The sequence below is a fragment of the Eurypyga helias genome, unplaced genomic scaffold (genome assembly GCF_000690775.1).
Source record: "Eurypyga helias isolate BGI_N326 unplaced genomic scaffold, ASM69077v1 scaffold10404, whole genome shotgun sequence".
Taxonomy (NCBI): Eukaryota; Metazoa; Chordata; class Aves; order Eurypygiformes; family Eurypygidae; genus Eurypyga; species Eurypyga helias.
The window spans coordinates 88615-104786 of record NW_010245639.1 but is presented as its reverse complement, the minus strand read 5'-3'; the positions used below and the strand labels follow the sequence as shown (position 1 = coordinate 104786).

At 40.5% G+C, this 16172-nt stretch overlaps 1 protein-coding gene across 1 annotated transcript in view; it reads right to left on the bottom strand.

Annotated features, from left to right (window-relative positions):
- ZNF536 (zinc finger protein 536) overlaps positions 1–16172 on the bottom strand; it is a 69442-nt gene that overhangs the window by 15264 nt on the left and 38006 nt on the right. The window contains exon 2 of the mRNA XM_010150141.1: positions 426–578. Within this exon, the coding sequence (XP_010148443.1) occupies positions 426–578 (153 nt within the window). The remainder of the gene's footprint in view (positions 1–425; positions 579–16172) is intronic.

The window sequence follows — 16172 nt, the reverse complement described above, 5'->3', positions numbered from 1 at the left end:
GAGGTTAAAAATGAGCATGTTAAATGGAACAAAAATAGTAACTCAGAAAAACATCCAGAATCCCTAAGCAGATGCTAAGGAAGGCCTTTGAAGCAGTTAGTATAACTAAGCCTGAAACCAATAGGCTTATGCCTACTGAAGGACAAGGGTAATTGAAGGAAACAGTGATGAAGCAGGGAAGGAGACGGAAATAGCCTCAACTGGGAAAAGATGATTCTATTAAAGTGGTCTTTATCCAACAACACATTCCTTGTGCTTTTATTTAAGACTGTCATATATCTTTCTCAAAAGACTTTCTCCAACTAATGAGACCAAATCTACCCTGGGAATTACAGCTCCTAGCCACATAAGCTGCCAACCCAACCCACCCCAAACACACACACAGGGCATGTGTCGACGGTGCTCCGCTCACTGGTTCCTCTCACCTGTGTGTATTCTCAAGTGGACCTTTAAGTGATGTGACGTTCGGAAAGTCTTTCCACAATATGGGCAGTCTTTCATGGCAGAACCCAGGCTCCTGTCTCTCAGTAAAGCTGGCTGCTGGACTCCTACCGATCTCCCAGCTTCTTCTCCAATGTCTGCAACACAGAAATGTTCTCACATCACTTCAGCACATGTCAGAAGTTGTTCTCACTAAAACTGCTAACACAACACAAAGTTAAACACGTCAATACTACACCTGTCTACTTCATTCTTTAAATCTGACAGAATGCTGACAATTCATGTATTTTCTTGTTATTGTCTTAAATTATTTCATCTTTCCTATCATCATTTTAAGCAGCATATGGTACCTTTATATTGAACCGAATTATACAAGAAAAGAAACAGCTGTGTCAGCAGCTGGTTTGATTTCTTCTTTTGCTTAGTTCCTATTAATTTTTCCCCCAAAAGTTTTAGATTGTTGTTTCATTGAATCTATTAAATTTATAAGTATTTTGAAAATCTGTATTCTTTTAGAGAGAAAAAGTTTGCATCAGTATATCAAAACCTCCCAAAACGACAGAACTGGAGTGACGGGGGGACCAACAGCAATGGTGATGTCCACACACAAAGCTGATCAACTTCCTTCTGCAACGTTTCAGCGTTGGAGGTAGGACACACAACATAGTGAGTGACCTCGAATCACGGGAAAGTCAATGAAAAAATTGGGCAGACAAGGGGGAATTCCTTCTCCGTCTCATCTGCAGCTCCTGGGTTTTCTCCTTCAGAAAGGAGAAAAAACTGTATCGCATCCTAGTACAATAGGTGAGACGCCAGGACATGTGTCCTCTGTCCTGATAGAAAGAAACGGTCATTCCCAGCCATCCTGAATAAGCTGCTCTCATCCAAGAAGGCTACAAACCAAATAACTTGCAAAAGACTGACATAAAAATTGCAAAAATGTAGGGCATTTTTTAAAAGTCATTATTCAAACCAGACAAGGCTCGTCTATCTTGTTGTATTTACAGGGTCATGCAGGATCACAATTATGTATCAACTCACGATTTCACCACAAAGTACCATGGCAAATGTTGAAATTCTGAACCAGACTCAGGCTACTGGCAGAGCACAGAGAGCAATACACATGGACGCATCCTCACACCCCGATGTAAAAGCGGAGCTATCTGGGTTATATCGAGGTGGGGAGCACAGAGTTTAAATCTGCATGCATAGTCTTGATTATTTCAGCCATAAACTACTGACTAAAGATGTTCTGTCTTTACCCATTTGATACGCAACTAAAGCTGTCAGGAGACATAGTGCAGTTTACACAGCACTGCCTTTTAAATGGAAGTGATGGGACATAAGAAAGGCTTCAACATTTGACTCTAACGCAAACTATTCACACAGTAGTAGAGACCCAAATACCACATTTCTGGAAAAGGTAACACTAACAGGCATTTCATTATTTATTACAAAATGGTGCCTCTAAACTCTTTTGCTTAAAGCTGAATGAAGGGGATGAGAGAGTGATTTGAAAAAATGCTTATCTTAGTCACATATGTAATCAAGCTATTGCTAGTTTTGAAATGGCAAAATCTGATAGTTTTCACATCACATTCTTGTTTAACATTTTCTGATTGTTCTTAGGCTGCAGAGTTAAAACACAATATTTAAGTTTCGAAAGCTTGTAACTGTCATTTTGAATAATTCACAAATATGTAAAGTAACATACTGCAGGAGTTTATTTTCTCTTTAGGAGTCCAGGAAAACATATATAGGTGCTAGTCTATAATTCCAATCTCCCTAAGGAGTTTAGATTTTCCCCTTTTATTCTCCTCCAAAGTTGTATATAATCACATCTTAAGCTGCTTTGGGAAAAAATGAATTCCTGAGCGAAAAAATATTTTTCTGAAGTGCAAAATACAGACTGCATGATGATAAACTGCAGAATTTTATTTTGGTTTTCAATAAATAGTATATGAGCATTATAGATAAATATATAGATAAAGCTAACAAGCCACTCAGGAGGAATTTACCGAGTAAGTCTACTAGTTATGTTTTGCTATATGTCACTCTAAATGATGGCCTGTTATCCATTTCCCTTTTATCTTTCTATCTAGAATATGTGTGGCCCAATAAAAAAGAATAAATTTGTAAGATAAACAGCTCGCTTTGCAGATTTAAGAGTCTAATTTTCACTTTACAAAAAATTGAATTTTTTCAAGGCAGCGAGACGATGGAGTTTACTCTAGCACTAATCCCTCTGAAAAAGCAAACTGAAAACAACAATGAAGCAAAGAAAGATGTGGGTGGTCTGAAGAGTTTTCTTTTAGATTTAAGTAGACATACAGTAGATAGCTCCAAAGGCTTTGCTCCAACAGGGGCCTTACCTTGAAGAATTTTTCTTCCCACAGTGAAAGCATTCCTAAGACTTTAAAGCTGGGCTGAGGGGTTTTCTTTTGAATTCCTCTGCCTACAAAGCCCACCGAAGCGCTGGAGGCCATCGCTACCTGAATGAGCAGCTTTACATCGAAGTTCTTTCATTTCAAACAATGAAAAGATACGTTCAAGGCTGCCGACTGTCCCCCATCAAACGCTACCCCAACTTCCTGACTAGGGCCCCGGTTTTGGCAAATTGTACCTATTTGTTAGGGCACTTAAGTTTAAAATGCGCTTAACTTCAAGACGCATTTAAGTCTCACTGACTCTGCTACCGAGGTTTTTTTGTACTGAGTCTCTTAAACCAGCGTCTGGAAAGTGAAGGAGGAAGAAAAGGGCATGTGAAAAGGAAAAGAGATCAGCAAGGAAAAAGTGAAGAAGCAAACTGGTGAATACAGACCACGTCAACATCAGTGTTTGTGGGGCACGGAAAATCTACCAATAACCATACAACCGTATATTCTACACCTCTGATGTCCCCTTTCTCCTGCAATTAAGACCCCCTGCCCAAGTCCAGAACTCGCCGTTCTGTTAAATCGTGCAAATCTGTAGTAATGTTTTACAGACCTGCAGAACTCGGATTAGCCCCAGGAAATTAATTTAAGGTATGATTTACTCAGGATTTGAGCTATGGTTTTTGGGCTGCCCAATTCTGAGGATAAAAGATCAGGAAGGAAAGAGAAGAGTTACTTAGACCAGCCATTGTGGTTCACTGAGTTATGTGGTCTACATGATGCGCACCCGACGCAAGTGAGATTAGACTGCTTTTTTAGTCTCTACTTCCATTATAGGCAGGTCTACATCCTGAATGTCTTCCTGCCCATCCCTACCTTTCCTGATTCTAGTGCAGGAAATAACCGAACAGTGTATAAAATATTGTATAGTTGTCCATGCTAGAGGCACGGCTTCTGAGACTTGTCTCCGAACTGACTTTCCCCGAGCCTTCCATTCACTTTGAAAGCAACTGTTCACAGCAAAAGTCACAGGCAGAAGTGCAAAAAGCAACATTCAGTTCTGTGTATGAAACCAGCCTTTGTGTCAGTGTAAGGAGAAGGCGAGAGCTGTGAGCCCTCCAGCTGCTGTGGATGCTGTACCTGCCGGCAGGCAGATACAGCTCTGCGGTACGGGACACATCGGAATTCAGCCCCAAAGCAGCTCCTCGGGGGGTGTGACAGGGGCATCTCTTGGGTCCCATCCTTCAGCTACACTTAATAACTGATTCTGCGCATCTTCTCAGGGGACAAATGCAAGAAAGTTCACTTGAACATCCACATCAGAACGTGGCAATTAGCTGCATAACCAAAGAGCCAATTTGGCCAAAATGTGAGCAGATCTATTTGCCACACAGACTGAAACGAAAATAAAGTAATCCATAAGGTCAGCATTTGAAGGACTTCTTCAGGCAGATGTCCCTTTCTCACGAGAGGAGGGACAGAAAGCCTGCCCTCCTTGCCTAGCATGGACATGTCCCACATAGTGCTGCAGGCTGCTTTCACATCCCCTGGGTACCCAGAGAGGACATTTCCAGAGAGCTAGGCAATCCCAATAAACCGTTTTGAGCCACATTCTACAGCAGCAGGTTAAAAGAAAGTGGGAAACACACCAGCGAATTGTTTTTTACAGGAGGTAGCCTAACTAGGTATCAGAAATTATCTACCCAGAAATGAGCCACTGCCACAGCTGGCAGTGCCCTCATCACATGGATAGGGATGCTACAGTGGCACAGTGCCAGCTTCAGTGGGTATTCCTGGTAAAGAGAAGACAAACTTAACTGGATACTGAATCGGTGTGCTCACAGAAAAAAAGAATTATTGGAAATTTCTGTATATATTCTGTATGACTGGTCTAACGGTCCGGGATGAGTCTATCAATATGATTAGAAAAGGACTGATTGCTTCTCTAAAAAGAAACCTGTTTGCCATCAGTTAGGTAGCAGCAGCACTGGCTTCAGTCACATTAGCAGCCACATTTTCAAAGGAGCCATCTACATACATGTCCCATAAATTTTACAGGAGCATTTATGTGCTGCGTGCATGTGAAAGTACAGGGATTCACAAAGAAATACTTTCATGTTCAAAGGAGCTAAATTGCAGTCCTCATGCCGACTAAATTATCAGTGAAGTCAATTAGGATTTGTCGACACAAGGATTGCCAAATTATCCAAAAAACAGGCAATCACATGGAAAAGGTAATCAACTCTCGAAGTAGGTAATCACACTTACAAGTATGCGTTTGCTCTTGCACATTTTTCGGACGTTATTAAAGAACCCTTTGAAAGTACGGCCAGAAGCCTTTAAAAACTGCACATAATCCCAGGTTTTCACATATTTCTGAAATTCAAAATATCTGTAGTTCTTTAGCACTCTCTGTAAAAGTTAATGAAACAGGGTGCAACAACAAGTGGTAGTGACCGAAGTTGTTTTTTGATGATCTATAAATCACCCAGATTAGCCCATCTTGTGGCAGGAAAAATTATATCCTGAATCTAATGTCAAAAAGAGAGTTAGAAGATCCTCAGTTTGTTAATCCTGTCACGGCCGCCACCTTTATGCAGCTACGCCTGGACTCGACCACCTCGTTCCCTGGGAAGCAGTATAGGTTACACAAAGATTCTGGGAAAAGAGGGCTTACCTTTCTTGCCTATTCCTTAGAGAAAGCTTTCATAAGACTGAAAACAGTGGGAAATAGGAATATAATTAGGGATATAATTAACCCTATTTTTCTGGCTACCTGAAGTAGCTTCCATTAGTATGCTTCAATGTAAATGAGAACAGAATCTGGCCCAGTGCTCACAATTTGAAATTAGAATCCTATTTGCAGATGCCACTGCACTTTTTTGCTAGTGAAGTTCACGGCTTAAAATGAAGGACTCCAATATTACTAAATATTACAGTTATATTTTAGGCCTCCGGAAAGAGTTACTAATGTCTTAGGTCAGGAACAACTTGCTGTCTCTATTGTTTCATCAAGGATTTAGGTTTTATAATGACCATATAAGGGAATCTTGAACTGTTAGGCATTAATATGGATTGGCAGCGAATTTGTTTAAACAGAGAGCTATTTTAGAAGAGAATTGGAAAGGAGGCCTACTAGTGAGAAAACAGCATTCACATTGTTTGTATTATTAGAAAAAAAAAGATTATACCAAAGGTTCCACTAGTAAATAAAAAGATACAGCTTCTGACATCAGACTTCCCACGTAGCCCTCTGAACCACCCAGGCAAACAAAAGGCACGAACTGCCCTGCCTCTGCTCCTGATTAGTGCCTTGTCAGACATGAATTTAAAACACACCCTAAATTAAACTGAAGTAAAATGCTCACGACCACTTCTTTGAGGTAAGACTTGTGACACCTAGAAGGGGGCTAAAGGCAGTGGTAGCTGATACCTCAGGCAGCAGGAGAGCTCTCCAGGCAGTATTCAAGCACAAGAGAAGGGGAGCCAAAATATTCTAAGCAATGTGTCAGCAACTGCTAGGCTAATGACTGGGGAGTGGCACATACACCTTAAGCCCATTGGTGTAGCACACGGCACGCTTGAAGACTGGCGGTTTTCACACACTTTGCACGACCATACTGCACACATACAAATTTTGGTTATATCTTAATATTTTTCACTGTCGTACGCATTCTGAGAAACACGTAAGAGGCTCTATATACAGCACAAAGAGACATCAATAGACACTTACCCAAATTAAGCTTTTGTTTATCACAAAATGTTTCTTATTCTCTTTTTTTTTTTTTTTTAATCAAATTCCCTACAGAGCTTTTGTTTTGGAGCTCTTAGTAGTCTTGTTTTTCACATTGTTCTAAATCTTTAAAACCTTTTAAGATAATCACAGTTCAAACACAGTTTCTGAGTACGTCATTTTAGCTGCCTGATTTGTTTGAAGAATTGTGTGACCAAAAGACACGTAAAAATCAGATGTAGTACTTAGAAAACAGGGTTCGTTGCTTGCCATTAACTTACAGAGCTCAGTTTGGAGTGAAAATTAAGCATATTGAAGAAAACTGTTTTTTGAAGGGAACATATTTTGCATGAGATCTTTTAAACTGTATCTATTTTTTAAAAAAAGAAAGAAGACATCTTAAGCACCTTACAATATCTTTCATTTAACAGTTGGCAGAAGGAAACTCCCAGATGAACATTGGCCTGTGTCTTTCTCTTTAACCAGCTGAGTGATCCAAGCTTTTAATAAAGCTGTTCCAATTATTGTAAAAGTCATCTAGTACCTTATAGCCACAAATATTGACAGTTTATTGCACAACGCATTCATGACATTTGAAGGTCACATCATACATAATACATACACTTTTATAAAAGTGTCTGGAACAAAGAGATACATGATCAGCAATTACATCTTACCATTTGAGGGGATGATTTTATACTTATTTAAAATGAAATACTACATGAAATGCAGATTGTTAATAAAACACAAAATAGTTCATTTTCTGTATTTATTGTTTTATTAGCGATACTGAGTTCAGTTGTACAAAATCAACAGAATGCAGTCCATGCCCCAAGAAGATTACAGATAAATATCATTATCCCGCAAAACATCACACATATTCTCAGCTCAGCATGAGAAGAAAGCAAGCTTAAAACTTTAAGTTCACTACTGTATACCCCACCAGCCCTAATGAATTCAATGAAACTTTAACATTTAGATCTGAATCTGAACCACCTGAGCATATTATTGAAATATTAGTTTTGATAAAATGAATCAAAATGAAACTGAAGAGTGCCGCATATTTCTTTTTATAAATATGTGCACATGCATGCATATCAAACTTCTTCATCCTCTTCCCATGCTCTTGACTTTTCAGGCTGTTCTAAAATCACACGCACATGCACAAATGGTATAATTAAAAGGTGTAAGTTGCAACTTATGCAGTCAGACATGTGCACATTCCTTCCATGAAGTCAACAAACACCAGGAATACACAGAGCATGGCCATTAGAGGGCTTGTCTTTGGTTAAATAGGCTTCACTGTAGAACCTGGAACCTCTAGTTACTTAACTGAGAGCTGAGCTTGCAGCAAATGACCATGGATCACTACATCATTCCCTCTAACATAATTTTTGCTGCTTTTTTTTTTTTTCCAAATCCTGCTATCTTCTTTCCTGAGCTCTTCACATGCAAGAACTATTCCACAATCCAATTCCTTCACTGTCTTTTCAGTTCTGCTACTCAAAATCACGGTTTTGAAATCCCACTTCCTTAATTTGCCTCTATAGATCAAAGCACTCCAGATCCCAAATTACTGAATTTGCCAGACGAGGTTCATGAAATTCCACTAGACTCGTACAGTTTTTCTACAGGAAAAGTGGATGCTTTAGAAGAGGATGTACACTGTCATTTATCAAAACGAGGGGTGTATTTGCTATCTTGGATGTAATGCCAGTTACTCTTAGCCATGGGCTTCTGCTTGTTCTTGCTTTCTTCAGCTGTGCACATCCGAGCTGCCAGAACACCTTATTGTACGTCTCTGTACAGGACATGTAGCTTGACAAGCAAAGCAGATACCTACTCTTTGGTTCAGCTCTGCTGGGCTTAAATATGTACTCATGGATCTTTCCTTTGTATTTTGCCAATGTTGTCATCTCTCCTCAAAATTCACTCTGGTGTTCATTTATACTTATGATAGCAATGTTACTTCCTAAATCTTCCATACAACATGCTTTCCATGTTTTTCTCCTCCTTTTCTTAAAGTAAGTTTAGAATATTCTGGAATTTTACAGAACGCTCATGCCAACAGCGGTCTGCGATTCTCATTTTCTTACCCAAACCCTTGACTCACCTGTGTTAGCTTTGATCCTGTCACCTAAACTTGAAATGGTGTTGTGGTTTACCTTCAGCCAGCAAAATAGCAGGAAGCTGCTCTCACACCTCCCCTTGCTTACTGCCCAGAGAGGATGAGGTTTTTCCACACTTCATACAGATAGTTTACTGCTTTTGGAGAAAATCCCAGTGGGGAATCTAAGCAGAGAAGCTATCCAACTGGACCATCTTTTGGATTTGTATGTTATTTGTAGGCAGGTGTTCAGGTACCAGATGGCCTTAAAGCCCGTACTACCCAGGTTATAGCAGCTCCTACAAGCTGTCTGCATCATATTCCCAACTCTGAGATTTGCAGAGTGGCTACATGGAGCTTGATAAACACTTTTACCTAGCATTGCTCTCCTGATGCCAAGGCTAGATCAGATATCCAATTTGGGAGAGTTGCCTTACAGTCCCTCTTTAATTAAGTACTCCTGATCTCCCACTCCCGGGATGGATTGCTACTGCTGATTAAGCTCCAGAAGTAAGGATCTGTGGAGGCAATTTCATGAGGGAGAAAATGAAGTTGCTAGCTAATCAACTAAAATAACCAGTAACTGGACTTCTGTGAATGAATATACTGCTGCCTTCTTGCTTCCATACCTACTCTGCATCTTCCACGTGGGAGCATCTCTACACACCTATGAACCACACAGGTCAGGTCTACTTCATTATGGCCCCTTTCCTGCTCCTAAACTGCATGTGGGACAAACGGAACCGTTTGGTACAGCCTACAGGCTGTGCACTGTACCAAAGACAATCCAAGACGGTGTCAGTAAACTCTAGGAAAATGGTGTATTTGGTGGAAGAGAGTTGTATGGAACCTGTTATCTCTAGGTTCTCCACACGTGCCCAGCAACGCAGAGTCTGTGAGATTTTAAAAGGCACAAATTAACACCCAGCTCCACATAGCTTTCAAAATCCAGTAATATATTTTAAAATCTTTTGAAAGGTTGTATGGAAATACTTAGTAACTACACTGGCCAAGTCTCACCCTGAGTTGCTGGGCTTAAACAAATCCACAGAACAAACAAATCATTTTTTTCAAGCCAGAAACACAGACTTGCCTACATTATAAGTAGGTCTTAGGGCATCAGGTAACACTAGAGATGTTTTTGCCAACGATTAAGAAAACCCCATATTATTATTAATTTTATATTATCACAGGGTGGTAAAATCACCCTAGAAGTGCCAGTTGCATGTCATCAGATTTTATAAACATTCATTCTAATATAGAAAAATGTAAATTATTTAAAATGTCACAGGAACATCTTTCTGTAGACGACAGTAAGAAAGAAACCAAATACAGAATCAGTAACATAAAAACAACTGCACAGGTAGCTAAATTACTAATTTCCCCCTCAACAAAATGAGAAAGAATTAAAGACTGTCATTCCACTTACAAATTACTGATTACAGAGGTGCTGACAGTCTCTCCAAAAAGTGAATACCATCACGGTGTATATTACAACATTTGGACAGACTATGATGGTACAGACCTTTCCAGTATCTTTATTTTTTCACTTTTTACTTTCTAGTGCTGCCTTCAAACTAAATGACTGCTTTGAGCTCATAAAAATACCTCTGTAAATAATTTTTCTCCCATTTAACTTCTTTGGTACATGCTACTTAAGTATAATTTCCAACTTCTTTCCCCATTTCACAAAAAATGAGCTGTACTTGAAGAAATACTTATGAGCAACTCTGAACTGCTGAATCTATTTTACTAGCAGCCTTTTTCTATAAATAAAATATGTTAATTACATGAGTTTTGCTATATCAGAAAAATATTGATTAAATACATTACTTCTGATCTTCAGAAGGGATCCTTTAACTGTTTGGTATTGGTTTTTCCTCATATGTTAGTGTATTGTGGGTGTAATCAAACCAAGAAGTCTTCAAACATGATATCATATGAATGGGCTCATTAATTTTTTTTATACTAATTATGTATCTGAAAAAGTACATTACTAGGTCAACCTGTACTCATGTTTTGTTAAATAGCCTTAAAGTATACTCATACTATTGCATGCTATTTTTGGGCTATAAAAATATGAAATGCTGCATATGGAGCTAATACATCAATAATCCAGTTTCTCTTTTCTACTATGAAAACATCAACTTTTTCATCTGATCTCTCTTGGTAAAAAAAGGAGGAAAAATACCATTTTGAACACTCTCCTCTGATTTAGCTGAGCTTGTGGCAATAACTGGTTTAGGCATAGGCTTCAGTATGCTGGAATGATCCTGAAACTAATTTTGCATGTGTTGGAGTTGGACTGTGGCCATGCACGTCAGTATGCTGGAACAGAGTTATCTAAATCCTGAGCCTTATTTTACATGTGCTGGTGTTGGACTGTGGCCCTGCAATCTTTTAGGTCTCCATCTGTAGCTATGAAAGCCAGGGTGTGCCCAGCCACTTGCTACTGCTCACTGCTTTCCTTCCACAGGAAAGCTACAGGCTCGCAACCCCTCTCCCGCACATCGGTGTGACTGGGAGCTCTGCAGCGCCCTGGCAGGGCTCATCAACCTTCCTCTGAAGCCTCTCTGCTGCCATGGATGGCCATTCCGCAGCCCATCACACTCCTTGTATCACGATAATCCTACAGAATTAGCAAGCCCCGCATCAGTAACAAGAACCTCTCGGACAGACGTTCCCTCAAATTCAGTGTTTAATTGTCCTTCAACAGCAGGTAAAACAGCTCACTAACATTTAAGCAAGCTATGGAGACCACAGCTCCCAGGCGGCCAGAAGGCCCATCTCAGCTCCCTAGCCTGACAGGGCTTTCCCTGGGACCACGGGCCAAAGCGATTTGAAGTCCAGCCTAGTCAGAAGCTAGCAGTTGTTTTCTTCTGCGGAAGAGCACAAGAAAAGAAAAGGTCAGGCACTTGGAAGCCACATTCCTCCAAAGGTACAAGAAACACTGGCTGTACACAAATCTGGAACACCGCCGCAGATGCAGAAACGGGGATGGAGCAAAGCAACGGTAGTGCTATCCCCACCCTAAGGAGAACTGGTGACCTGGAGGATGTACAGGGTGATGGCAACACGGTACAAAGCTTTTGCAAGCCTCCTTCCGTTTGTGCACAGTTCCTCCACATTCATGCACTAGCAAATACATATTTTAACCCATCAGGAGCATCTATAAAATTAAGAGATAATCCAGACTAAATTATTCACGAAGACATTCCTCTACCTGAAATTAGTTACATTTTGGGCCTATGGAGCCTACCAAACTGAGGCAACAACTCCATGGTAAGGTCAAAATTAGACATTTGAATGAAGACGGGGCATTCTTCTGGGACTGGGCAAACACAAGTTAGCTTACCGGCTGCCCCAGAGACAGAGGAAGATTTATTTTAGAAGAAGGAATGATGTTCCATTTCTTAACTTATTAGCGATGCACTTTCTTCAAACTCCAACGGTAAAAGAAATTCAAAACCCAGGTAGTCTGCATGCATGGAAGCACCTTTTGTTTAATAAATAATTCAACCATGTATTCCTTCTTAATTTAAAAACGGTCTGACTGAACAGTCAACAGAGTGAACTAAAGTTGGCAAAATACAGTGTTGAAAAATTAAAAAGTGTATTCAAGGCCGTATTCATTTGCTTCACTTCTCATACACCGGAAAGACAGGCTGTACTGAAGTTCTAGCTTTATTCTTTTTCTTTTAAATTATACACATACAGTCACATGATGCTCACTTGATTTTTGAAGGCTGCCTTGCCCTGGAATTAGTCTCTCTCCCTGTTACCAGCACAACAGCCATAGCTCCTCTCCCTCATGAACAGCATGAGAAATTTAGGCAAAATGTTCTTATGAGCATCTCTGCCATGCCTGTGAGGGCCAGGCTTACCTACCAACCATCTTGGAACACATAAATGCTGTAAAACATTCTGGAAATCAGTCTGAATGATGGTCCCACATATTAGTAAGTGTATGGTCAGGTACAGGAACAAGGTAAGGTACATCTGGCTGCAAAAATCTGCAGATAATGCTGCAGTGAAATCTATCCCAGGGCTGAATTTGCAACACACTACTGCAAACACATGCAAATACCTGGAACCAGTTGAGTGCAATTGGTACTGACTGTTCCTCTTGAGGAGAGTCAAAAGGATATAGCACTATCTTAAGTATGACTTCACAGGCTCAGTTTCTGTAAAATGAAAATCTTAGCAGAAAGAAGCTGAGGGTAAGATGGAAAAAGTCAATAGAGTCAATTCTTACAGTTAGCCTTCAGCACCACAACGTTTAAAAGAATTTCTTGAATCTTAGAACAGACAGCAAGGAAAAACAATGTTATGGCAAAACCTCCTTATTTCCAGTTCCTGGAGATCTACCCATACCCCCACACACCCGGCATTCAGCAGCCGGTACTGAATGCCTTCCTACCACAGCACAGCCTCGCGCTCTCCATCCCGCTGCGTGTTTGATTCCCATCACTGTGGATGGCTTTACAATATTTGCACCCTTTCCCACCAGCGTATTCTGAACCAGTGGCCACTCTGTAACCATCACGCAACACCTATCAATGTGAATTTAACAGCTCAGAAGGGTAGGATATTGTGCAGAAAGAGAATAGGGGAACCCTAGCCCTTACAAAGTAACACGGACTTTAAAAACGACTCCGCAGTAACGTGACTTTCAAAGTGGACATACTTACTTAAAACACATCTTCTTAGAGCCCCAGGATGACAGACATGAGTCACGTTTGGAAAAGAGAGACGTTTCACATCTTGACTAATTCCACAACATATGAAGGAAGACCAGCTTTTTACCCAATTTTCACTATTCTGAACAGTAGCAAAATTATTTGCAGCATATAGGATGAAAACACCAACCAGACCAGACAGACACTTGGAACAGGCAGGAAACTTTCCATACCTTGATCTGTTGTGACAAAACAGTCTATGAATTACATGTACAAAATAAAATCTCTGAATCTGACAAAACCTGAACAAGCGCATCAGGATAACTACGGAGATCGTGCAGACCCAAACTCCTACCCTGTAAGTCAGAGAGTCTTAAGATTCTAATTTTGGCCGATTTCTAGCTTAAATTACAACACTACGCAGTAAGTACCATCTTCGTGAACAGACCAATTTAAAGTCTGAGAATGCATTTGTGGAGACACATGTTTCCGTGCCTTTTCAGGATGGTACCAGTGGGAGCCACTCCAATAGCCTGGCAAGCCCATGCAGAATTTGGTACACAACAAACTGGCTTGCAACCGATTACATTTGAAAGCTGTCTACAGTGGGCCTGGCCAACCCAACACAGTAATGTATGGGGTTGTGAAAGGGTGAACGGCAGTATAAACTGGCCAGATAAAACTGAACTAATTTCAACAATTTCACTAGCACTGGTTCTTCTGTGGCTACAGGTTCTGTGATATCTCACTACAGATACGTACTCAATCACATGTGTCATATGTATTTGTGTTAGGAAAGAGATCCTGTTGACTACTGGGCAGTGTAGCTTGCTGATAAATCCTGTAACATTTTAATAAAGGCTGGACAACTAAAACCTGTCACTGCTTAACAGTCACTAACTCTATACTACTACCATACCAAGTGTTATCTGCACGAGAGTAGCACTGTGTATTTAAAATAAACAATGATGGGAAGAGGCACCTTAAGAAAGGCAGCTCAGCTACCAGACGGGATGCAGATGAGTGTTGTAGGTCAGTGGAATTGCATTCCAGACAAGAATCGCTGGGTAGACCATCACCTGCAGTGCTGCTCTGGTGAGTGCTGTTCACCAAACAACAGCGTACTTCCTCCTCTGCATTCCAGGCTTCTTTTCAATTACTATTTCTTTTCAGTTAAGTTGAATCACTGCTCATCTACTAAGATATTATTTGATATTATTTTAAAGAAATTCTTTTCTTCTTGGATACACTTTCACAACAGTTTTTTTGAAGTATGAGGGTAAACACACAGTCCCTATGATGGCAATTTCCATTCATAGTTTGACAACTAAATGTTGCAATGTTACTTGAAACTCCTGCCTCTTATCTTTCAATTTTTCTTTAGGGAAAAACAGCACAGAAATACACTCTGTCATCCATTTGAAAAGATGCAGATATAATCCACCTATGATGATTGCAATTTTTGGAATTAAGACTGTGAACCAAAACAGCAGTATGATCTACATTTTAACCACAGCTATTACAATAAATGAAAGCAAACATGGTGATTCTCCACACATCTATCTTTATTCTGCTAATGCTTTGCAAGACTTCTGGCTGAGAATGCTTTACATCACTAAGCGTTATTGAAAATATTTCCTGGAAAATATGCATCATAAGACCATAGTCAAAGCAAAATTATAGATAGGAGATGGCATGCGTCCGGATCGTCCTTTGCTTTTCATCTACGGTGCAGAAGTTGCTAGCCATCAGATGTTTTAAATATTTAAGGGTCTTCTGATGGCAGACAACCAGCAGCATAAGATCAGCTAGTAGTAGGTGACTGTCACTATCATAGGCAAATCCACTGCCTCTGGCGTTACCAGGGACTTTGGTCAGCACGGACATTAGAGAGAGCAATGGAGAACCAACCTTCCCTCCAGGACAGAGTGTACTAGGGATGTGGCTGAAGCACACTGACAGCACGGGGACTGATGGCAGTCCTGCTGGACTCCTCCAAGGCACAAACCCCTTCAGAGGGTACTGTACTTCATCAGCAATTTGAGCAATTTCAGTGAACCTCTCTGCTCTCCAATGCACACGAAGGTGCCGAAGCTTTCTCTCAAAACAGATTTTTCATGAACTTGTACTACCAGACCCTCCCCTGCGCAAAAACAGAAGGAAGTTTTGCAGCAGTTCAATCTGGAATTCTGTTACTTTGCAAATTTGCTGCATTTTTGGTACTTGAACTACTGGTTGATAGGGTCAAACTGGCAATCTGGCACACTGAGGAAAAGAAACCTCTAAGGGTAATGTTTTTGCTTAAACTTGGAGCGAACACCTCAGAAATATTTTTCTGGATTTTCCCTCTAATATTTGAATAAAAACCTCATTGTTATAGCAAAAAACATTCAAAGGGGTTAAACAGATCTGGTGTTAAAATCCCACTGTGTGTAGTTTGGGAACTGAACTGTCTTAGGTTGCATTAAAAATCCTCCTGACCAGACTTTCTGATGTATTCTTTCACTTCATATTTGCACCATTCACTTCTTCAACGATAGTAATTTCTCTAGGTAACAACAAGATGCTATTCCTTTGAGTACCTACCCCCAGTGAAGTTAAAATGTGGTGCAACCCACCGTGAAACGTGACAGAGCCCAAAACTTACTCATCCCTCCAGAACTGTCAAAACAAAAGCATTCCTCACAGTGATAGGTGTCACGGATTTGGCTCAGCCAGCAACTCAGCACCACGCAGCCACCACTCACTCCTCCCCCAGTGGGATGGGGAGGAGAAAATACAGGGAAAGGCTGGTGGGTTGAGACAAGGACAGGGAGGGGTCGCTTACCAGTTGTGGT